Here is a 24128-nt window from a genome sequence, read left to right as displayed (position 1 = left end):
TGACATTTTATATTGAGTAGTGTGTTGTTTTTTATTTAAAATGGTGTGTGTCCTTGCAAAGGCTGCATGCTGAGGGCAGGATACAAGTTTGACTAAGTAGGGAGTGACTGAGACCTAAGAGGAAAGCAGATTCTCAAGTAGTGATTTTTCATTACTTTTAAGCTTTTATGCCAATTCCATTGCTAATATACTTCTTAACCTCAACTCCCGTTCAACTTTAGTTTTTCAGTGAATTGTGTTTGTTTTTCTTTTGCTTTTGTGTGTTGGCATATGATGTTGGTCATGTGGATGTATGATAGGTTTCTGTAATGATGGTGGTGGTAGCAGTTATGTTGGTGGCAATAGTGGTAATGGAGGTGGTACTGGTATTGATAACGGAACATTTTGTGTAATATCACCTAATCGCATTCTCTTTTTTACTAATCTGATTGGGGAGCTTTATTGCTTTGTTTTGGTTTGTATTTTACTTTAATGCTGTGTTGGTGCTGCTTAAAGTCATATTTCTCTCGCAGAAAGCCTATTGCTCAGTGCCACTGCTACTAGGGGCAACCCCTGGTTTGTTCATTGAACTGAGGTTTACCAAACAAGGCACATGTTTGTTAACTTTGTCCTTCCATCCGTTATTTTCCCACAATCGCACGGTAGGTGCTCAACATACCGCATACTTGCTATGATTTGAGGAAGTGCCTTATCACTTCCACCAATCCTATTTAGCATACAACACTTAGAAAAGGTGTGGGCCAGTGTCATAACAAGACATGCTTGGGTTGTTGGGTGTGCTACGTTATAAGTCTCTGTGAAGACTGCTGGTGCTGACAGCTTGATTTTGGTGGGGTGGGTCTCTTATTACTGGTGGAGGCAGCCTGATAATACGGCGAAGGAAGAAAGACATTTTAGTAAAAATACCACTAATACTAACAAAGTTACAAGGAAAGGTTGGAATACCTGTTGCGACAACGCCACCATGAATACAACGGCCCAGACTGACATGAGTCCATATCCCCCAAATACGAGAATCCTGCGCCCCAGGCGCTCAATGACAAAGGTCTAAAATAAAAGAGCAAACAATTAGTTAGAGAGGAAATAAAATGCCATGTTCCACACACTACTTCGATAGTACTGGAGTTCAGCATCTACCTATGAGAAATCAACGGCGGAGTCATGATAAGAACCAGCATTCCAGAGGTACCCTGAGCCTGTAACTGGCACCTCCCGCAGAGGGGCACCATCATTGATAGATTGAAGGGTGTGCTGCCACCTTCCATGCAGGGATACTCGTGTGCCCACATTTCCAAGCATACGCTCATGTATACATGCACCATTTGGAATGGGTGCCTTTTTGGACATGGTTACGTGTACACACTTATGTTTATATTTGTGTAAATATCTGGAGAGTTAGAATAATGCATAAATATGAAATAATAATGATGGATCTTTAATATTGTGCCATTATTTCTTTAGTCATTGGTACTCATGAATGATGGAGTCTCTTTGGCAGGAATCAAACAAGTGACCTTTTGCTTGAGATTAGTTCTGAGGAGAGCCACATTGTATGTATTAACACGTCAGCAGGTTGTTGGAGATACTCACACAAGTGATGGAGGTGATGAATTCGCAGCTGCCCGTGCCAATCACCACATACTGGATCTTTTCATAGGGGATTCCGGCCTCTTGGAAGACAAATGATGCATAAAAATACATCTACAAAAGAAACCCAGGTATCGTTACATGAGGGTAAAGGTGTGGTGAAGTCAACCAGAAGGCATGGGTAAGACATACATGTAAGGTGATAAAACTAAGCAAAAAAGGCCTGGGTCTGTTACACCAGTGTGACACTGTGGAGACCAGACTATGAGTAGAGGGAACATTGACCAGGCTTGGTGCAAGAGGAGAAATCTAGGGATCTGTAGATTATTTCATTTATGATCTCAGCAAAACTAGGAGTAAGCTAACATTCAGTTCATCAATCTCTACAAAATGAAGCCTTCATTAAATAAGTTATCTAACTGTAAGGGGATCTGGCAATCCATCAGACAGGATGAAGGCAAATTGAATGAGGGACCAGAGAGAATTTCTGGCAACCAAGCAAGTGTAAGAGGGATGATGAGACTAGAGAGTGTGCATTGCAGATGTGGTGCATATACAGACTTAATGGGATGAAGTTCGAGGTCTGAGTAAGGCAGACATTTGGCAATAAGTGTGTGTAAGTGAGAGAACTGGAGAGAAGACAGGGTATGAAAGGTACCACCTTTCATACTCTACTAGACTTAATTGTCTACTAGACAATTGATTGCCCAGGCTTGATTATGCCAACTTGCTTTTTTTGGGGGCAAATAAAGTCAAGATCATGCGCCTACAAAGTGTCCAAAATGCGGTGGCTAGAGCCCTGTTAGGACTTCCGAGAAGACACCCCACTTCAGGCGCAATCCGGCACCTACATTGGCTGCCTGTAGCCAGGCGTATAGAATTTAAAGCTCTCTGCCTGGCTTTCAAAATTTTGAAACTCTCCTCTCCATGTATTCTGACTAACGTACTGGTATCAGACACACCTACGTGCCACTTGCGCTCTCTGTGGTCATGTCTTGCTGTTGTCCCGGGGGTAAAACGCATGCGTGCTGGGGGACGTTCTTTCCGCTGTTTGGCAGCCAAACAGTGGAATTCCCTCCCCATGCACATCCACAGCCTGGAGAATTATTTGACGTTTAGGAAGGCTATAAAAACTCATCTTTTCCCTGCAGTTTAGGCTCTAGTGTTTGGGTCTGCCTGTAGTAAGTGCCGGGACGCCTCGTTGCCGAGGCAGCTGTTGCGCAATACAAGTCGGTTTAACATAAAATACCATAACATAAAGTTCTGTTGTTTAGACTAAGGAAGAGATCTGCAAATTACAGTGTGCAAGCAGGGAAGTCTGGTGAGCAGACTATGTAAAGAGCAGATCTGGTAGTATGTAAGTGAACAGCAGGAGATCAGGTGTTCACACCAGGCTCACATTAGAGATATTCTAATATAACTGGGTAATACAGAGATCTGGTAATCAGACTATACCTAAGTTCTTCTAATTGTATTTCTGCATGTATTGTCTTCATGCTATATATATATTGTTAGACCTGACATCCTTAGGGTGGTCTTTCCCCAAACGTTTTCCCCGCTGGCCTCCTACTTTTGCAAATTTATTGTTTTAGTAATTCTGGTCATCATTGTTTGCACAAATCTGCAAACCCTAGAAATGTTTTAACTTATAATCAATGGGAACATTGTCCAACGCCACGAAAGAGTAGCTCTAAAACATTTTATGAAAAAAATGTCCATACTTCTCAGGCTTTAATGTCATAAATCCAGAAATATTTTACTTTAAAAATGTTAATAAGACAGGAATGAGAAGTATGTTGACGAATACTAAGCACATTTATTCTGCATCCCTTTATGCTGAATTGTCCACATTAGGTTTTGACTTTTGGAAAGACAACATTGAGTCAAAAACTGTCTGAGGCACAAAAGACTGGCAGGTGCAAGGTTTAGAAGCCTTATTTAGAGCCTGCATAATCCCAGAACAAATAATGTTTTTGAATGAAACTGTTCAACAGACATCTTGTCTTGGCCTGGCTAAGATAAAAGATTTTAACAAACCGTCCATACCTAAGCCCACACCTGATAGCAATACCACTAAAGATGGTGAGGTAGACGTAAACTATATTTTTAAGCAGAACAGAACTAACCCTGATTGGAAAAAATGGTTAATCTGGCCCTCAGACACAAATAACTGTCAAGATAGACATGTGCCTCCTTAGCTGTACTCTATTTGAAGATCCTTCGCTATCTGTGCGTCGTCAGCCTTAACATTTGTGTGTGTTGTGGAGTGGCTTGGTTATGTAATCCCCAAGCGCGTTGTGTTTGACGTTAATGTGTGTACGCTGACAGTGCCCTGCGTGACACCGTGCTTATGAGGGCTGTACGTGTGTGATTCACGCTGGTAGTTTGAGTGCTTTTCAGGCCCCGCCTGAGCCCAGGATTAACTTTCAATTGTGAAGTGGCTTTTATCGTGTGGTACGCTGCCTCGCTTGAGTGTTCGTCGGAGCCATTGGAGCGTAAATGGCGCGCTTGTGAAAGCTGCGGCCCTTTTTTTTTTTTTTTTGTCCAGCCCCCTCTGACAAAGCTGACGCCCAGAAAGGAGTGAAGGTTTGTTTTGTTTGCAAATTGGCACCGCACTCTATATCAGTAATGCTGCCTGAATGGCAAGGGCCGTGAATGCGCCGCACCTTGGTGTTTGGAGACGCAGGGTCAGAATTCAGCAGAATGCCAAGGTGGAGCATGAATGGGCGCACACATTGCTTGTGAAAACCGCGCCCCTTCTTTTTTTTTTGTCCAGCCCCCTCTGACAACGCTGATGCCCACAAAGGAGTCAAGCTTTGTTTTTGTTGCAAATATTGCGCTGCACTATATATCAGTAATGCCGCCTGAATGGCAATGACTGTGAATGCGGCGCACCTTGGTGTTTGGAGACGGCCGTGTCAGAACTCAGCACAACGCCAAGGTGGAGCGTGAATGGGGCCCGCACATTGCTTGTGAAAGCCGCACTACTGAAATGTGCGGCCATTTTTTTTTAATTTGGGCCACGCTCCTTTGACAACGCTGCACACCCACAAGGCCTAATGTGAAGTGTACTTTGACATGCCCATGCCAACTTTTTATTTGTGCCACACCCCTCTGACAACGCTGTACGCCCACAAAGGACTAATGTAAAGTGTACTTTGACACGCCCACGCCCACAAGGGACTACTTTACCCCTAAGGTTCTATGACCTTTCTAATGTATATGGTGGACAGCTGTATAGCCTATGTCCATTTGCTGCAACTCCCCTTTACAATGCTGTATTGGGTGTTGTGATTGGTGCTGGACTTCTTGAGCTTACCCTCAAACGTTTCAGCTCTCTCTTTATAATAGTAGTATAGATATGTCACCCCTGAGGTTGGCCCTAGATACCCCATAGGTCAGGATGCTGTGCAATGTACTTTTAAGTGCTGCATGTCCTTGTAGAGAAAAACTTCCAAACTAGTTTTTTTCGCTATTGTGAGGCCTACCACTCTCATTGGTTAACATTGGGTATTATTTATTACATTTAATATGCTGTAAAACCTAATTGAGAGAAGGTAGAGTTGTGATGTTTGTACCTCTGAAATGGTAATGACAAATCCTCTTTAATGGCAAAGCTGGATTTGAAGTTACCATTCTGAAAATTGCATTTTTAGAAGTTGGACATTTTCCTGCTCTTAGGCATTTGGTGTCCACTGCCTGTCTCTGATCACTGGCTGGACTGGGTGACAGTTAATTTTGTGTATTCTCTCTAGACAGTCCCACACAAAGGAAGGCTGGAGGTGAATACATGAATTCTCCTGGGAGGAAGGGGCACTTACACCTGAAAAGGCTGGGCTCTGCCCACACACAAGGGGCTTCATTACTTAGTGAGTCTGTAGCCAGGACAGGAAGAAAGGACCTCTGTGCACTTCAAAGACCCTACTGTGAAGTCACTCCCACTTCAAAGGCACAACTGGGTATAAGTAATGGACCTCTGACCCTACCAATTCAGTCTACTTCTAGACCTGAAACCAATGTGCTGAAGGCAGCTACACTGTGGACTGCTGCTCTGGAAGTCTGCTGCTTTGCTGTGTTCAATGCTGCCTACTGCTTCCTATAACTAGACCCACATCACCTGACCCAGAGTGACTTCAAGTGCTAGCTGACGTGCCTCCTGTTCCTCAAAGACTAAGGGACATCAAAGCCTTTAACCCTGCTCCTGTGCCTGGTTCATTGGAAGAGAACCCAGGTGTTTGTTCCAGTGGAACCAATGTATCTTCTGCTGTGACGAGCAGAACCAACGCATTGCAGCGGTTACAGGCACAGAACCGGTGCATTGCTCCTGGAACTAGCGCATCGCCATCGGAACAGCAGCATTTGAACCACTGAATCGCCATCACTGCTGAAGGACAATCTGCACAGCCCGTCATTTTCATGGAGAAACCAGGTACATCAGCTTCGGAACCAACACATCTCAAAATCGGAGCTTCATCTTGGGAACCAACGCATCAACATCTTTAGTTGAGGAAAATCAAAACATCTCGTTTTGTGATCAGATTAGGTTACTTTGCTCAGCAGCTCCTGAATGGTTCTGTATCTGGCACGTGCTCCACCACGGTCAGCCTGAACTCTTGACTTTGTCTTGGTCCAGTGCGAACAAATAATACTTTAAGTGCCATTTGCTTCAAAGCTATTTGTGCATTAATCTTTAAAAATACATTTCTCAACTTCTACTTATTGCATTTTTTACGCTTTGGTCTTGTTTTATTGGTAAATGCATAATCTATTTTTTAAAATAAGTGTGGAGTCTTTTTGTGGTGTCTTCACTGTTTTACTGTCTGTTGTATTGCACAAATACTTAACACATTGCTTCTTAAGTTAAGCTGTCTGCTCTGCTCCAAGCTACCAGAGAGTGAGCACCACAGGTTAATTCATGGTGTGTATCTGGCTTACCCTGACTAGGACTGCTTGGACAGGGTGCATAACTTTGCGAACCAGAAACCTAATTTACAAATACATATATATATATAAACACAGACACACACACATGTTTATGTATGTTCACTGCAAAAAAGGTTAAAGTGACATTATAGTTAGTTGTTCAAAGGAAATATGAAACCCAAAAACCAAAGAAACATGCCTGTTATAGTTTAGTGAACTAAGCAAACACAATAAGATGATGGACGGAGCGCTGAAACTTTTCAGACACTCACTCCCGGTCACTATTAGATCTGGGTTGAATCCATCCTCAATCTTTTGCTCACTTCAACACCCAGGTTCAGAACCAGTCATAACCAAATCAGTCTTGACCCTGTTACTCATGGGAACACTCAAGCCCAACTGGCAAGTCAAGTCTTCCCTGGACTGGGAACAAGCATCCTGGGACCGGTTTCGGGATAACACCCCTCATCAGGCAGAAGTGAGCAAGGGTCCCATGACTGGGCATTCCCAACGAATTTAGGACGAACATGTAAAATCCCTAAAAGGGAATAAAAGGCCATATTACAAATTACCTATTATGTATCCCCTCTCTCCTATCGGTGAAACACATCCGTGTTGTCATCAATCATATAATTTGAGATGTCATCAATGATGTTGTTTAACATGTCATGGGTGATGTAATATGGGAGGTCATAAGCAGTGCATGGCTGGGGCACGTGTTTTAGTTAGTAGATTTCAGTGTTTGCTTTCCCAGTTTAAAATGGTATTTTTAACAGACATTTTCACCTAGCTAAAACATCACTTTAGACGTGTAACATAAAGTAAGATATTATTATGAGACCTAACAAATAAAGTCACTTTAACATTTGCTTTTTGAGTGAATTTGAATAATAATGTCATTAATAAAACTGACAGGGATATTTTTGACCTGCAAACCTAATGGTCTGGTGTTATTTTTCTGGTGCTCAGGTAACACTTGGGCATGTAACCGTGTGCGTATATTCTTCATTTAAGTTCCTCAACCTTTCTATTTTATCTAGATAAGTGCTTGGTATCACTCCCTTCTCGCCACTTAATAGTGACACATTTTCCAATAATTTATTTATCTATTCCTCAGTGCAGGAGGGGAGTGTGGGGTGTGTGTGAAGGGTTTACCCGTGTAAAATTGTATATATATTTGTATTTAGCTTTGTGGGGTACTCTAGATGTAATCAGTGATGGGTAATATAATATTTTTTTTATTGTGTACAGTAATGTGCTTAATTAAATCAGGTTTCCAATGAGAAATAAATGTCCCATTGTGATGAATATTTTGGACGTAATTGAGCCCCATTCTATATCACTTTATCATGTGTTGACTGTTTAAGCCTAGGTTATATGGGGTTATATGGGCAAAGCCTCCTTCTTTTTCCCACACTAATATAGAAGGCAAGGCGACTGGCGTTGTCAAGGCGTCACAACATCATTATTTGAAGTTAAGCCTATTGGCTTTGTCAAAGGGTGATCACATATAGAAGACAAGACAACTAGGTTTGTCAAGGGGTCACCACATCCTTATATGAAGGCAAGTTATTGGCTTTGTCAAAGGGTGACGACATCAATATAAGAGACAAGCCTGTTAGCTTTGTCAAAGGGTGATAACATCACTATACAATGCAAGACTACTGGCTTTGTCAAGAGGTCATAACATCATTAAATATAAGGTGAGCCTATTGGTTTTGCTGCACAGTGACCATGTTATACAACACAAGCTTAATGGCTATGTCGAGGTGTCACCACTTCAATATATGAAGGCAAGCCTATTGGCTTAGTCAACAATAAGGAACGTATGTTTCCTTTATACTCCTCAGGCCACATAATGCAGCCATAAGGCTAATAAAAAGAGATCCCCGAAACCCTACACTGAAGAGCAAAAGCTCCAATTCTGGGAATGCTTAGAAACACCATCAACGTTTCCCAGGGCCCGAAACATAACTTACTTTAAAAAATGATTTCTGGGTGGCTGCGCTCTCCCTGTACACACCCAGAACACTTTTGTGACATGGTACGGGTGCTACTGCCCAGGGTGGACATCACAAAGCAGGACAAAATATGAAAAATAGCAGACAAAGGGCATTATGGCAGAGAGCAGTCTCCCGCCGGTAGGTGAAAGCCCTGCTTCCTTGTCCGCTAGAAGGACCGGCAGGGACAGGCGCGGTTCGTCCATTGGGGCGTAGCCCCCCTGCCCAATGTTGCACGCAGCTCCCTCATGACAATCATGTCAATGAATCAACATGAAGTCAGACCGCCGGGCGGGCGTCATGTTGATTCACTGAGATCGTACAGGCGGCAACACAAGTACGCATGCGTGGGGACGGAGGGTGAAATTTTTACCCGTGCCCACGCATGCGCACTTGTGTTTTTGCGGCGTTGCGCATGCGCATCAGAAGCCCTAATGGGCGTGCTGCGGGCGAGAGGGTACCTGTGCCCCTGGCGCCAGGATTGGCCAGGGGCGCTGTGAGCCTGTGACGTGTGGGGAGCAGAGCCCAGAGATGGCGCGGACCGGGACCGGCAGCAAGGTAAGAGTGTGTGTTTTTAGTGCATTACTCCAGTCGTCTCGTCTCATATTTGTTACCCTCTCAGTTCAACACATCTCCCTTATTTCTTAGCTTTTTTCTCACTCGTCTTTATTATTCTGTTTTTAAAGCTCCGTCCTGCTCTTCCCCTCTGCCACCTGTCTCCCCCCGCCCCGTTACTGCTCCACGCCGCTCTGAACCTGCTTGCTACTCTCTCTCTGACTATGCCTCAGCTTCTTCCTGACACTCTTTCCGTCTCAATCTCTCTTTTTCTTTAAAATTTCGAAATGTTAACAAACTGTAGAGGCGGAATAGCATGATATATATGCATTTATTATTGCATGCATGTTGGTGTATGTTTGTATGTGAATTTGTATAGTACATACCTAGGGCTTACAGGATGGCAAATACATGGGCGGTAGAAGGTTTCCAGCATAAAAAGGTAGGGGTGATGTAATATGTAAACTGGCACATCCTTCAACATCGATCCTAAAGGCTTGTTAGAGTCCATAATTTATTTTTATATGGTCATAAAAATACATGAATGATGGATGGATGCAGGGTGGGTGCATTAACCCCATGGCTGCTAGGCGTTTTCCACTCCTGTGCTGGGAATTGTTGTTTTACTTTATTTCATGACGAGCTGGCCTTGTCATCCGCGCACGGCAGGTAAGCGCCATGACGAGCCCAGCTCGTCATTAGCTTCGAAGGGGTTAATGATTGAATTTGAATTTAAATTTGAATTTAAAATATTTCTATAGCGCGGCGTACACCGAACGGTTTCTTGGCGCTTCAGGAACATGGAAGGCAGAAGCAGAGAGATAAAAAGAAATGGATTCAGAAGTGGATTCACTGTGGGAAGGCTTGGCTGAACAGAAAGGTCTTCAGGCCCTTGCGAAAGAGAGAGTAATCTTTGGCCAATCGTAGATGGGCAGGGAGGGAGTTCCAAAAGGTAGGTGCCAGAAATGAAAATTTGGACCCACCCCATTTTTTTCTCTTAAAACGGGGTACCTGTAGGAGAGCTTGGGACGAGGACCGGAGCTCCCTAGTGGGGACATATTCCTTTAACAGGGAGGAGATGAAAGCAGGGGCAGTTCCCTGGCGTGACTGGAAGACCATGCAGCCTATCTTAAAAAGAGAGCGTTGCCGAACAGGCAGCCAGTGTAGGGCCTTTAGAAGTGGCGTGGAGTGATGAGAGCGGGAAAGGCCGAACACTAGCCGAGCCGCCTGATTTTGCACTAGCTGGAGTTTCCTTAGACTGTAGGCCGGGATGCCGTTGTAAAGGGCATTGGCATAGTCCAGCCGGGAGATCACAAGGGCAGACATGATTAATTTTAGAGCCGGAGGGGAAAAGAAACGAGAAACGGTGCGGATAGTGCGGAGAGTGAAAAAGCAGGAAGAAACGACAGAACTAACTTGTGAGTGAAGGGTGAGGAGGTTATTCATTCTTATGCCTAGGGTCTTGACTGTAGGGGAGGGAGTGGGAGGGGGACCAAAGGAATAGGGCCAAAAAGAGGAGGTCCAGGGACTGGAGGAGCCACCCGTGAGAATGGAAAGGGGCGACCAACTCGGTCCCCCCGAACGTATGGCCGAGTGCCTCGATCCCCCCGGGAAGCCATTTTTGGGCGGGAGGCGCGTCTCAGCTGGTATGCCCGAAGCGGCGTAGCTGAGGCGCGCTCGTTCCCGCCCTAGAGTGGGCTGGCCTAGACACCGACGCAGCCAGCCACGCCCTCGGGGCAGGCAGGGGCGGGTATACGCCCGCCCTGAAGACGGATAAAAAGGGACGCAAGACCAGAAGACATCCTCTTGTTCTTGTGCTCTGAAGCTGCACCTCCTCGCTGCACGTGAGCTCGGGACAGAACGAAGAGCCAATTTTGAGCGTTTTAATCTTTCTTTTTGTCTTCTAGATACTTCGTCTGAGAGATGCCCAAGAAAGGCGCGAAGGGAATGTCAACTGACCAAATGGTTCGGGCCCTTATGAAGGACATGTCCGAAATAAAGAGGCAGTTGGCGGAGCGAGACGGGGAAGAGGGATCCGGGCGTCCACCGGCCGGAGGGAGGCCAAAGAAGCCGAGAAGGGGGCCGGTCGGGGGAGACGTCCCGGTTCCCTGTTCCCCGCTCGAGGCGCCAGTTCCGGTACCGGCCCCGGTACCGAAGGAAGGGAATCCGATCCCCGTCGTAGTCACCCCGACATCTGCCGAGGATATGCCTCCCGAGTTGGCGGCACAGTTAGCAGCATGGTTGGGGGACAGTAATGGGGGCGCCATGGCTGCCGAAGCGCAAGCACTCATAAAGCAGTTGCGCGAGAAACGGGATGCAGCCAAGGTGCCCGCGCCGGATGCGGCGATAGACAAGCCACGAGGGACGGAAGCAGCGTCCGGTGCAGGTAAGCGGCCATTGCCGATCGCGAGGGATGAGTCAACACCCTCTCGTAGAGAAAAATTGGGGCAACATGTTCCTTTGGCTATAAAGGAAAAGATTTGGGCTGGGGAATACGTAAACATTTTCTCCTTGCTTGTTGATCATTATGAAGTTGAAACTGTTAAGAGTCAGAAGGATCTGATGCATCCAAGTGTTTGGCGCGCAAAAATGGCCGCCTTTAAAGTGAATGAGAATATTGGCAATTGGGGCAATGCATGGGGAATTTTTACGTCAATCTTAGGGGAACGTAGGCCTGAATTGCTCCCTGAGTTTCCAGTATATCAGTCACGAATTATGGGGTACTCGATATCGCACCAAGGTAACCAATGGTTCTGTTATGACAACCTGTTCAGGAAAGCAATGGAGCATAACAAAAGTTTAACCTGGGACTGTTATGATTCTCTGACATGGGATAAAATGAAAGAGTCCGGGATGTTGAAAATACCGTTGGTGGGGAGTACTGTGGGTGAGTCCTCCCGCCAATATGGGGGAACGCCCTTTCGGTCGGGTGCGGGTACCGACGATTATCCGAGACCCGCTGGCAACACAGGGAAGAGGGGTTTCTGTTTCAATTTCAACAAAGGTAAATGTACTAGGCCCCCGGGATCCTGTAAATTCAAGCACGAATGTAGTGGTTGCGGGGCCCCCCATCCTGAGTCCTCGTGCAGAGCCAAAACGGGTGAAAATGGGGGTAGAGGAGGCGCCAAACAGGTCTAATGTAGTCCGAGGGGCGCCCTTACCAACCCCGATTGATACCTTGGCGATGATTCCTTGGCTCAGCGAATACCCGGATCGTACTTCTGCTGGGGTGCTGCGAAACGGTTTTTCATATGGTTTCCGCATCCCGGTGGGGGACTTTCAGGGTGTCGGGACGTGCAAAAACCAACTTTCTGTCTTACAGCATACGAATGTAGTACAGGATAAGATCCGGAAAGAGGTTAGCCGAGGTCGGGTTGCCGGCCCGTTTAGTGTTCCCCCGGTACAGAATTTTGTTTGTTCTCCTTTAGGGGTGGTCCCTAAGAAGGACCCAGGTGAGTTTCGATTGATTCACAATTTATCAGCGCCTCATGGCCTTTCTGTAAACGACGCAATTGATCCAGAGATGTGTTCGGTGCGGTACGCATCATTCGATGAGGCCGTAGCCATTTTGAATCGCCTGGGGCCCGGGGCGCTGATGGCGAAATCAGATATCGAGTCAGCGTTCCGTTTGCTCCCGGTATACCCGGAAGACCAACGTCTTTTGGGATTCATGTTTCAAGGTTCGTATTACATGGATAGGTGTATGCCGATGGGGTGCTCTATATCTTGTGCATATTTCGAGAAATTCAGTAGTTTTCTACAATGGGTTTACACGAAGAAAACGGGTTTTGGAAATGTGATGCATTACCTCGATGACTTTCTGTTCCTTGGGGCCGCTGGGGATGATGAATGTGCCCGGGCCTTGACTGAATTTTGTGTTTTAATGAATCAATTTGGCGTGCCATTGGCACCAGGTAAAACTGTGGGTCCCACGACTTGCCTCGAGTTTCTCGGGATCGAGTTGGACTCTAGTGAGGGTTGTTTTCGTTTACCAGCTGCCAAAGTGTCGAAATTCAGGGCAGCCCTGCAAACGTGTATTATTGCATCTAAAGTTACGCTGCATCAATTGCAGCAATTGGTGGGGAAGTTGAATTTTGCCCTAAGGGTGATCCCGATGGCCCGCCCCTTCTCCCGTTCAATTGCCCAGGCGATGGTCGGCCTAAAAGAGGGTCATCATCGCACGAGATTATCGGCCGAGGTCCGCCAAGACATGCGTATTTGGTTAGCATTTTTGGCGGATTTCAATGGTCGAGTCGTCTGGAACAAACCGGCCTTGTCCTCTGAAGAGCTTGGTCTATGGACGGATTCAGCGGGAAGCATGGGTTTCGGCGCCATCTTCGGCACAAAATGGTCGGCACAAAGGTGGCCAACATGGTGGCATGAAGAGGGGCTGACGAGTAATATTGCTTTCCTTGAACTGTTTCCCATTTTGGTGGCCCTCAGAACCTGGCCCGATGGATTCAAAAATCACTCTGTCATATTTTGGTCTGACAATATGACCGTTGTAGAATGCATCAATAGTCAGGCAGCACGTTGTAAAATGATTTTAAGGCTGCTTAAAGAAATTGTCTTACTGTGTATGCAACTGAACGTGGTATTCAGAGCAAAACATGTCCCAGGGGTGATGAATCAGGCTGCTGATGCACTGTCTCGTTTTCAAATGCAGGCTTTCTCGGGTTTCCTTCCCTCAGCGGACCCAGAGCCAGCACCCTTTCCCGAAGCTCTCTGGTCTCTCGGTGCCCCGAACTTCGTTACCTCGTGGGAGAGAGTCTAGCACCAAGGACGAGGAAGGCATACGAAGGGGCGTTTCGGGCTTATTTAGCCTTTTTGGGGACTGAGAGAGGGGGGCTTTGGGGGCATGAGGATTGGGTAGTACATTTTCTGATGTCCTTGCGTAAGGCTGGGAAGTCGGTGGCTACAGCCCAGAGGCATCGTGCTGCCATTTCCTTTGTTGCCAGGGCTCATAATATCCAGGACCCGACAGCGTCTTTTGTGGTACAGAAAGCGCTGCGTGGGTGGCAACGCCTTGAGGGTCGCAAAGTGGATGAGAGGCGCCCGATAGGTCTGGATAGGTTGTCCCAGTTGCTGGCCACACTCCCCGCCACATGCTCGTCTCAGTTCGAGGCCTGTTTGTTCCGAGCTGCTTTTACGCTTGCATTTCACGGGGCAATGAGGATAAGTGAGCTGGTAGCAAGGAACAAGCGGGATGTGGTGGGGGGTTTGTGCCGGGAACACGTTCGGATCAGGGGTGAGACGATGACTGTATCCTTTGTCAAGTCAAAGACCGATCAAGGTGGGGTGGGAGACTGCATAGTCATTCGCAGGATTTCAGGGTCTTCCATGTGTCCGGTGAAGTGTTTAGAAGATTACCTAGCACGAAGGGTGGCATCATGGGGGGGGACATTGTTGAGACACGCGGACGCCACCCCACTGACGAAGTTTCAGTTTCAGCGGGTGCTCGCGATGTCAATTACCGCAGCGGGCTTGGAACCGGGTGAGTTTGGGACCCATTCCTTTCGGATAGGGGCTGCCACTGAAGCTACAGCCAGGGGTCTTAATGTGGAACAAGTAAAACGAGTGGGGCGTTGGTCCTCCAATTGTTATAAGAGGTATGTGCGGTTGCACATGTTGTGAAGCTGTAATAATGTACTCACGCTTCTTGTCTTTTGTTTGGTTTTCAGTTACGCAAGCCTTCGAGGCGGGGCGGACTATGCAGTCGACCCAACACCAGGCCAGCGGTCAGACATCACCGGCTGTGAGAAAGGAGGTGTGGGTCGTGGGCCACTCATACGTGAGGCGTGCCGCTGACGTATTCGAAGCAGGTGACACGATTCACGTAGCTGGGGAATACGGGTACAGAATGTCCTTCTACGGAAGGGGCGGTCTCTGTATTGACCAGTTTCAGGCATTCTTTGAGGGTTTGTTAGGGCGGACGAGGTCACCGCCGTCTATAGTCATAGTACATTTAGGGGCCAATGATTTGGTCACCACCGGTAGACGACTTCTCCTGGAGGCAATGCTTTCCACTGTAAGTTGGTTGGCGAGGAAAGTTCCGGGGTGCTTAATTGCGTGGTCTCATATGATCCCACGAAAAGTGTGGCGGGGGGCTGTTTCGATCCCTGCTTTGAACCATTCTGTTAGGAAACTTAATAACAAAATGAGTAGGTTGTTTCGTTCCAGGACATTGCATTCTATCTCGCACGGTTGTATTAATGATGACAGTATGTATCTAAGGGATGGTGTGCATTTGTCTCGGGTGGGAAATGAGTTACTCATAGGAGACTTCTTAGCATGGTTAAAAACGTTGGAACATGACCTTTAGCTAGGAGTTTTGTGGGGGGCCCGGATAGCCGGTCAACTATCCTGGCCTGTGGCGGTAAGGTCATGATCGGTGAGCACTAATTAGTAGATCCCTATGAGTGGGCGTCACCCAACACGGATGGGAGCGCTCGGGAGAGGTGGCCATTGGCCCCTCAATGGGGAGGCGGTCCCTTCTAAGGATGGGCCGCCGGAAGTAAAGGAAAGGCGGTCAAGGCCCCTTCCTTTGTAGGAGGGGTTACAGCCCCCTCCTGGGGAATTTCCCGGGGCCAGTGACATCTGCGACGGCAGATGCGGTAAGTTGTGTGGGGTTGGGATAAGGTCTACGGTACCTTCTAGATACCTCACACGAGTATTCGAACGACCTTTAACTGGCGTCGAGTCTTTAGGTGCCCCCGTCAAGTCAAGGGAAATTGGTAATAGTTGCACTTGAGGTACGCCTCCGTGCTGTCGCCCAGCCCAAGTGGGAGGGGTAAGTCTGGTTAGGGATCTTGACACCGGTTATGACCTTGCCGTTGGCCCTTAAACGTTAGGTTGTACAATTTCAATATGTCAAGAAATGTTTTGTAGGATGCTAGTTCGGCTAGGAGAACCTCTGTATTAGAGAATCTGTTAAGGTTAGCCAAACATCGCAATATGGTAATGAAATTGTACATAACATGAAACGTTTAATGTTTTAATTTTGTTTTAATAAATACGGCCGGGATGGTCACTCCATCCCACTTCCAAAAACTTCAAGAACTGTTTCCGGTTTCCCTCCTTTTGGGGATTGTGTTGAGAGGGGGTGGCGGGTATCTCGGCCATATGGAAAGGGGCGACCAACTCGGTCCCCCCGAACGTATGGCCGAGTGCCTCGATCCCCCCGGGAAGCCATTTTTGGGTGGGAGGCGCGTCTCAGCTGGTATGCCCGAAGCGGCGTAGCTGGGGCGCGCTCGTTCCCGCCCTAGAGTGGGCTGGCCTAGACACCGACGCAGCCAGCCACGCCCTCGGGGCAGGCAGGGGCGGGTATACGCCCGCCCTGAAGACGGATAAAAAGGGACGCAAGACCAGAAGACATCCTCTTGTTCTTGTGCTCTGAAGCTGCACCTCCTCGCTGCACGTGAGCTCGGGACAGAACGAAGAGCCAATTTTGACCCACCCACCAGCCCCTGAAGACAGCCAGTTGTGTATAATAAAGTTGATTAATCTTGCTTCGGTTTTCGTATACAGGTTGTAGTGCCATGTTGATGAGTTAATAAAGAATGGTCGTTTTGAGTATGTTTGCCATTAAAGATATTCAGTTTAGTGTTGAATTTTTAATTGCATGCTTTCGGTCATAGTGGCCAATGTATTCGTAGGTTAATTTACACTGTCGTATTTATTTTGGTAGGCGGTAAGGTCATGATCGGTGAGCACTAATTAGTAGATCCCTATGAGTGGGCGTCACCCAACACGGATGGGAGCGCTCGGGAGAGGTGGCCATTGGCCCCTCAATGGGGAGGCGGTCCCTTCTAAGGATGGGTCGCCGGAAGTAAAGGAAAGGCGGTCAAGGCCCCTTCCTTTGTAGGAGGGGTTACAGCCCCCTCCTGGGGAATTTCCCGGGGCCAGTGACATCTGCGACGGCAGATGCGGTAAGTTGTGTGGGGTTGGGATAAGGTCTACGGTACCTTCTAGATACCTCACACGAGTATTCGAACGACCTTTAACTGGCGTCGAGTCTTTAGGTGCCCCCGTCAAGTCAAGGGAAATTGGTAATAGTTGCACTTGAGGTACGCCTCCGTGCTGTCGCCCAGCCCAAGTGGGAGGGGTAAGTCTGGTTAGGGATCTTGACACCGGTTATGACCTTGCCGTTGGCCCTTAAACGTTAGGTTGTACAATTTCAATATGTCAAGAAATGTTTTGTAGGATGCTAGTTCGGCTAGGAGAACCTCTGTATTAGAGAATCTGTTAAGGTTAGCCAAACATCGCAATATGGTAATGAAATTGTACATAACATGAAACGTTTAATGTTTTAATTTTGTTTTAATAAATACGGCCGGGATGGTCACTCCATCCCACTTCCAAAAACTTCAAGAACTGTTTCCGGTTTCCCTCCTTTTGGGGATTGTGTTGAGAGGGGGTGGCGGGTATCTCGGCCATACCAGCTCGGTTTTATCCGGGTTCAACTTCAGATGGTTGTGGCTCATCCAGTCCCTGATGAAAATCATAACAGTTTGAAAATTAGAGATAGAGTGAGGAGAGGAGGAAAGATTGAAGACGAGCTGGAGGTCATCTGCATAATTATATACAGTGACCTCCAGCTGCTGGAGTGCAAAAATAAGAGGGTAGATATACAGATTGAACAAAAGAGGGGAAAGAGAGGAACCCTGGGGAACACCACAGGTGATCTTGAGGGGAGTTGATGTGAAATCCCCCAGCCGGACCGCCTGGGTGCGGTCCCGCAGGAAGGACGAGAGCCAGACCAGGGCTGAGCCCCTGATTCCCGCCGCTCTGATACGTGAAAGCAAGATGGAGTGGTCCACCGTATCAAACGCGGCGGAGAGATCGAGGAGCACCAGAGCCTGGTGTTTGCCCTGGTCCAAGCCCTCCCTGAGTTCGTCCTGGACCGACACCACAACGGATTCAGTCGAGTGCCTGGGCCGAAATCCCGCTTGACAAGATGCCAAGCCGCCAGTTGCTTCCTTGGTGGATGGGTGCATGGATGGATGCATGCATGATGGGTGGATGGATGCATGAATGATGGATGCAGGATGGATGGGTGGGTGGATGGGTGGATGCATGAATGAATGATGTATGGATGCAGGATGGGTGGATGGATGGATGGGTGGATGCATGAATGATGTATGGATGGATGCATGGATGCATGCATGATGGATGGATGCATGATGGGTGGATGGATGGATGGATGCATGAATGATGTATGGATGGATGCATGGATGCATGCATGATGGGTGGATGCATGATGGATGGGTGGATGGATGAATGGGTGGGTGCATGAATGAATGATGTGTGGATGCAGGATGGGTGGATGGATGGGTGGATGAATGAATGATGTATGGATGGATGCATGGATGCATGCATGATGGGTGGATGCATGATGGATGGATGGGTGGATGCATGAATGAATGATGTATGGATGCAGGGTGGGTGGGTGGATGGATGGGTGGATGCATGAATGAATGATGTATGGATGCAGGGTGGGTGGGTGGATGGATGGGTGGATGCATGAATGATGTATGGATGGATGCATTGTGGTTCGGGCTCGCTCGCCGTGCTCGATCGCTGCGGTGCAATATGCAAATTAGTTTACGCCCCCACCACTTTCAAATGTCACCAGCCGCCCCTGGGCATGGACCCTGAACCCACTCTGTCCCGGGGATGGGGTCTGCGGGACAGCAATGCGTCGGGCCCCAGGGGATGGGGTGCCTGGGGCCAGACATCAGCTCATGGAAGGGGGATCACACACCCCCTTCACATTATTGCATTTAAGTGCAGGTGTGCTGAACCCTGGGCCCTGGCCCATCCTGGGGGCATTTAAAAACAAACTTTGGCGTTCATGAACTAATAACAAATACAGTGATTAATTAATCTGCATGGCGTCTGGCCATCTGTTAGCACATTAAGGGATGGGACGACGATGTGCATAGAGCCTGGCTTGTGGCTCAACCCTGCAGACTACTCCCACTGCAGACAGCTCAAAGCTATTAAAAGCGGGCAGGCTGCAGAATGACAGAGGTGCTACCATTCACCACTACACATACCACACTCACATCATATATATCCACACAACCACTAGTGGAACACTGAAAGTAACTCATGAAAATCTTCTTTAGAAAGACACTGAAATTCACTGGAAAACCCCAGTTAAATTAAGTTACGATACATGCAGTGCACTATACAAAGTACAGCTCAGACCCCAAACGCGCTGCTCACGACCTTAGTTACGTCATCACTGATGACATTTTTAATAACCTTCCTTAGGAAATTACTGAAGGCATCTCAGATGACACCATGTATGACAATGCCACTGATATCACTAGTAATGTCACATATGTGCTAATTGTTTATCAAGAAAAGTGTTAAGATATTTACAGTTAAGTAATAGTTGTGGCCTAGCTTCAATCTTATGGGTATTTCAGATACACACTCACAAACCACCATCTCAGATATTCATGCATCCATCATCCCACATACCCATCATTATACAAGCACACAGTCACTATGAAACAAACATCTTAATGTCAACACACCTACCATCATACAGCCAAACAGCCTAATTCATATGTGAGCACATGCACCATCACGCAGTCAAATATTCAACATCATATAGCACCACACAAGCAACAGCAAACACTAACATCCACCATTAAAGCACTCATATATCAACATAACCACACACACCCAGCATCATCTGACCACACAATCAGGATTACCTAGCCACGAATATATATCCCCACACAATCAATAAAGTAGGCACATGCACACACAATCAAATGACCGCACAGCTAATATCATACATCCACATACTCACTATCATGTCTGCACAACCACTATAACAATTCAGATACTTGCCATTATACTCCAGCACACCTACCACCACATGGACGTACATCTACTTGATAAATCTATCCACCCGCCAAAATGACCACAAAGCGACTATCATATGCCATCTCAATTCCCAATCTACATCTATTCAACTGCCAATCATCCACACAACATTTACACACGAGCACACCCACCATTCTATTGTAAAAAACAGTGTTCACTATAAATAATAAATCATGCAAGCAAAGAAGAATCTGGTCTTAAAAACATTTTAATCAGATAAGATAATATATCAAGGGAAATGTTGAAGTAGGCACAAAACAGGTACTTTTGTATTGTATTTTGTATTGAATGTATTAATTGCAGAGGAACGCAGCATCCAGCAGGAGGGGGGGGAGGGGGTTAACTAGTCAACAGAGGAGTCTCGCTCATTATCGGAATTACCTGGCCCGGACCTGAAAAGGATTGACAGATTGATAGTTCTTTCTTGATTTGGTGGGTGTTGGTGCAAGCCTGTTCTTAGTTGGTGGAGTAATTCATCTGGCTAATTCCAATTAGGTACAAGACTCCTCAAAACTAACTAGTTACGCGACCCCCAGAAATAACTTGTGCCTTGTGACGATTCAAGCTTAAATTACTACGGTTCGAAGTTGGATTATACACCTCCCCGCCCCAGCTGGACGCGTGTTCCTCTGCAGGCCCACTATGGCCAATTTCAAGGTGTCCTCCCCACTGGAGGACCCGAGGTGCAGGGCTAAATTCCCAGTTACTTACCAGATACTCGGTGCTCACACACCTTGTCCTGATGATGACCTCACATCTTTAGAGGTTGAAACGCTGTCGACTATATACATACAGACTCCTTTTTTAACTGTATAAAAATAATCCAAGGAGTCATACGTTGAGATTTTGTTGGTTGATGCATGTTTTTTATTACACGCTTGTCACTGCACTATTCCACTTATTTGTGCGCACTGGATCTTATTTGACACTACTTGATCGATATACTTCAAATATTTTGCAATATAAAATATGCTATGAATAAATTAATTGCAGTAAAAAATAATACTGTTGTGCCTACTTCAGCATTTACCTTCATATAATAACTAATTATCTGGTTAAAACGTTTTCTACACCAGATTCTTCTATATTTACATGATTTATTATCTATAGTGAAAATCAGATTTTTACAACAGGATTTATAATCCCAGGTTCTCTAAAAATGTTGGGGTCCCCCTTGTTACTGAACACACACCCACTCTTATGCTCCAACACACACGATCATACAGACACATAGCCATTACACAATCACCACAATTTACAAACACATACAAAAATGTACTACTCCTCACCCAAATTCAGGAGAGCCACAAACCCACCGTCAAACAGCCAGGCACCCACTGTCATACAGCCACATAGCTGCCATACCACTGCTACTCAATCACCCTAAATTTTTTTTACAAAGATGCTACCATACACTAGCATACATACACCATTGTAAGGCTTCCAAGCCATCATCATACACCAACACAACATGCATGTCCGGTGAATATCTGTTCAGTAGGTTTTAATGGATCAATATCAACACATCAGTGACATCACAGGTGAGACATCATCAATGATATCACCAATTATGTCATTTGAGATGTTATCGGAAGTATCACATCTGACGACAAGAGAGGTGCATGGTGTGGGCGGAAGTTATAGTTTGTGTAGCATACCATAACTGAGTGAATTCCAGGGGTTTTAGGTTTTGTAATGGACCATAATGTCCCTTTAAATTACTTTTGGAGTGAATGTGTTCATATAGAAGGATGGGAATAAGTTACTTTTAACTGTGTTTCTGAAGTATAGAAGTTTCATCTCTCTTTGTTGTGATGATTTCACACAGCAAAAAGTGAGGCAGTCTTACACTGTTAATATCTGTTGACTACTAATGGTACAACATACCTAAACTTAGTTGGGGACTTCAATGCAATGAAAAAAGAACAAGACAGATCTCAATCTAGGATGCTCAAGACCAGCTGTCAGGTGGGCTGGAGATGAGTTACTCAGGCCATGTGCAAGGACAACATCAGGGGATCAGACTATGTGCAAAATTATTATGTGTAGGCGGCGATTTGTTTAGATCATGAGTAAGGAAGGGACCTGGTTTTCAGACCAGAAGTAACTAAAAATATATTGATTGAATTATGAGCATGAGGCGATTGATCGTTAATATTTTGATACAGATAATATGAGTGCGTGTGAGGTAATATCTGATAAGCAAGAGATAACATTTCATAATATGAAGATGTGGTGCTCAGGATACATGTGTCATGAAGATCAGTGCACCAGACTTTTTTTGTTTTAGAAGTGGAAGCCCCTAGATCAGATTCTAAAATTGGGGAATTTCGTCAATAAACTGTTTGCTGGGCAGGATTTGTTGATCTGACTGTGTCAAGGGAAGAACTGGTAATGGCATGTTGTGATACAATGTTGATATGGTGCATAATGCACAAGCTATTTAGTATATGCAGTGAACGTCCAAAGATTAGACCTATCACACCGTTACCATGCATTTTACATGGAAGGGCGAGGAAGATGGTTGTCTGAACTAAATATATTATTTATAAAAGAAAGAAAACTGAGGTTTGGGGGAGGTTTACTTCAATGAAACAGAATTTCCACCATAGAGTGTTCTTCACGAAATATTGTTTTTTAGTGCTGTCATTTTGTTATTTGATAACACGTTTATGGGGTACAGTCCAACACACCGAATCATTGCCACATAGCTGCATGGCACTGCTCAGAACAATGACGGTGATCAGCTGCCACCGGACGGATGGATCCCGGAACAGATCCCACAGCCCTTTGGCCTTCTGACCTTTGATGGCCGCTTGTTCCGCCAACATCTCCTCCATTTCACTGCTTAGGTCGCTGTTGCCTCTCAGCCGCTTTAGTGCTGCAAGATAAATAGAGAACTGCAATTTTAAAAAGACCATGGGACCAATGGATGAGTACTAATCCAAGACAATACATCAGCTGCAGAGCCATACCTTATTAGCTTCACATGTCATATACAAAACATGGATCCATAAATGACAGCCTCAAAAACAACACACCACTCTACTGGCAGCTTACTTCACCTTTGAAAAACATTCCACTGAAAACTGCATTTTACTCTTTAAGCAATAATCAACCAAAGAAGTCACCAATTACAAAACATTTCACAAACATCACAGCATGAATGATGAACAAAAGTATCCCTTATGGCAGAATTTCCAAGAAGGAAACATGCCACCAATAAAACAGAATTCCAATAGACATGTGGGATACACAATGAATAATATGTTTTCGACATGACCTCTATGAGGCTCTGATGAATGGATTCACACCATTTAGATGCTGTTAAACTAAAAACATGGCTGATGGTCAATGACAGTTCATAATTTATTAACTCTACAGAATCTGAGCAAAAAGCGCTGTAAGATCTATGTCTACTCAAGCCATCACTGCATTCATGTCCCAAACAAAGATTTCATTGTATCATTCAGGAATTCCTCCGTTAGATGCCCTTAAAAGACTGTCCAAGACATATAATTATTAAAGGAATACTGCAACCAATCTGAATAGCTCTAAGGATCATCAGATGACTGACGTTTTTATTACACAGCGAAAATCTTGCTTAACCTTAAAGAGAAGTCAAAACTATCTCACGAAAATAGAGTCGGAGCTCACAAGCCGGAAATGTGATTGCCACCAAACAGGTTAGTACTTGTGAAGGGCTGGTATGGCTTGTACAACAAATTACATGTTGGATAGGGCTGAAATGAGATAAATCATTCAATCTGAAGGATTCAGGGGGGAAATTGCCAAAAAACAAGGAAAACAGAGACAAGGCCAAGCAGTATTTGGACACAATATCGAGTTCTAAATATCAGGATACAGAAATATCGGACCAAAAAATATTGTAATACAAAAATATCGTGATACAGAAAAATCGCTCTTGAGAATATCGATTTTTTCAAATAAGTAATATTGTTAAGATTATCGCTGTTGCTAATATCGTTTTTAATAATATATGCAAACATATAATCTACTAATTATCTTAATATGTTTTAGTTTATATATACATTTTACGTGTTATTATTGCTAATAGTTTGTAATTTAAAGCAATTCACAATTTTTTATTTAATTGCTAATAGTATTTTATAGTGTTGTAGCGGGTTGCTAGGTTTG

The 24128-nt window shown here is 45.6% G+C and overlaps 1 protein-coding gene across 2 annotated transcripts in view; it reads right to left on the bottom strand.

Annotated features, from left to right (window-relative positions):
- Nucleotides 1-24128, bottom strand: part of SLC2A11 (solute carrier family 2 member 11) — a 593392-nt gene that overhangs the window by 15902 nt on the left and 553362 nt on the right. For both annotated transcript variants that reach the window (XM_086942750.1, XM_086942751.1), the window contains 3 exons: nt 22664-22851; nt 1591-1701; nt 946-1047 (listed from right to left, as the gene is read on the bottom strand). In XM_086942750.1, coding sequence (XP_086798876.1) covers nt 946-1047; nt 1591-1701; nt 22664-22851 — 401 coding nt within the window. The remainder of the gene's footprint in view (nt 1-945; nt 1048-1590; nt 1702-22663; nt 22852-24128) is intronic.

This window comes from Lissotriton vulgaris, chromosome 11 (genome assembly GCF_964263255.1).
Source record: "Lissotriton vulgaris chromosome 11, aLisVul1.2, whole genome shotgun sequence".
NCBI classification, from domain to species: domain Eukaryota; kingdom Metazoa; phylum Chordata; class Amphibia; order Caudata; family Salamandridae; genus Lissotriton; species Lissotriton vulgaris.
This window is presented reverse-complemented; position numbering and strand designations above follow the sequence as displayed.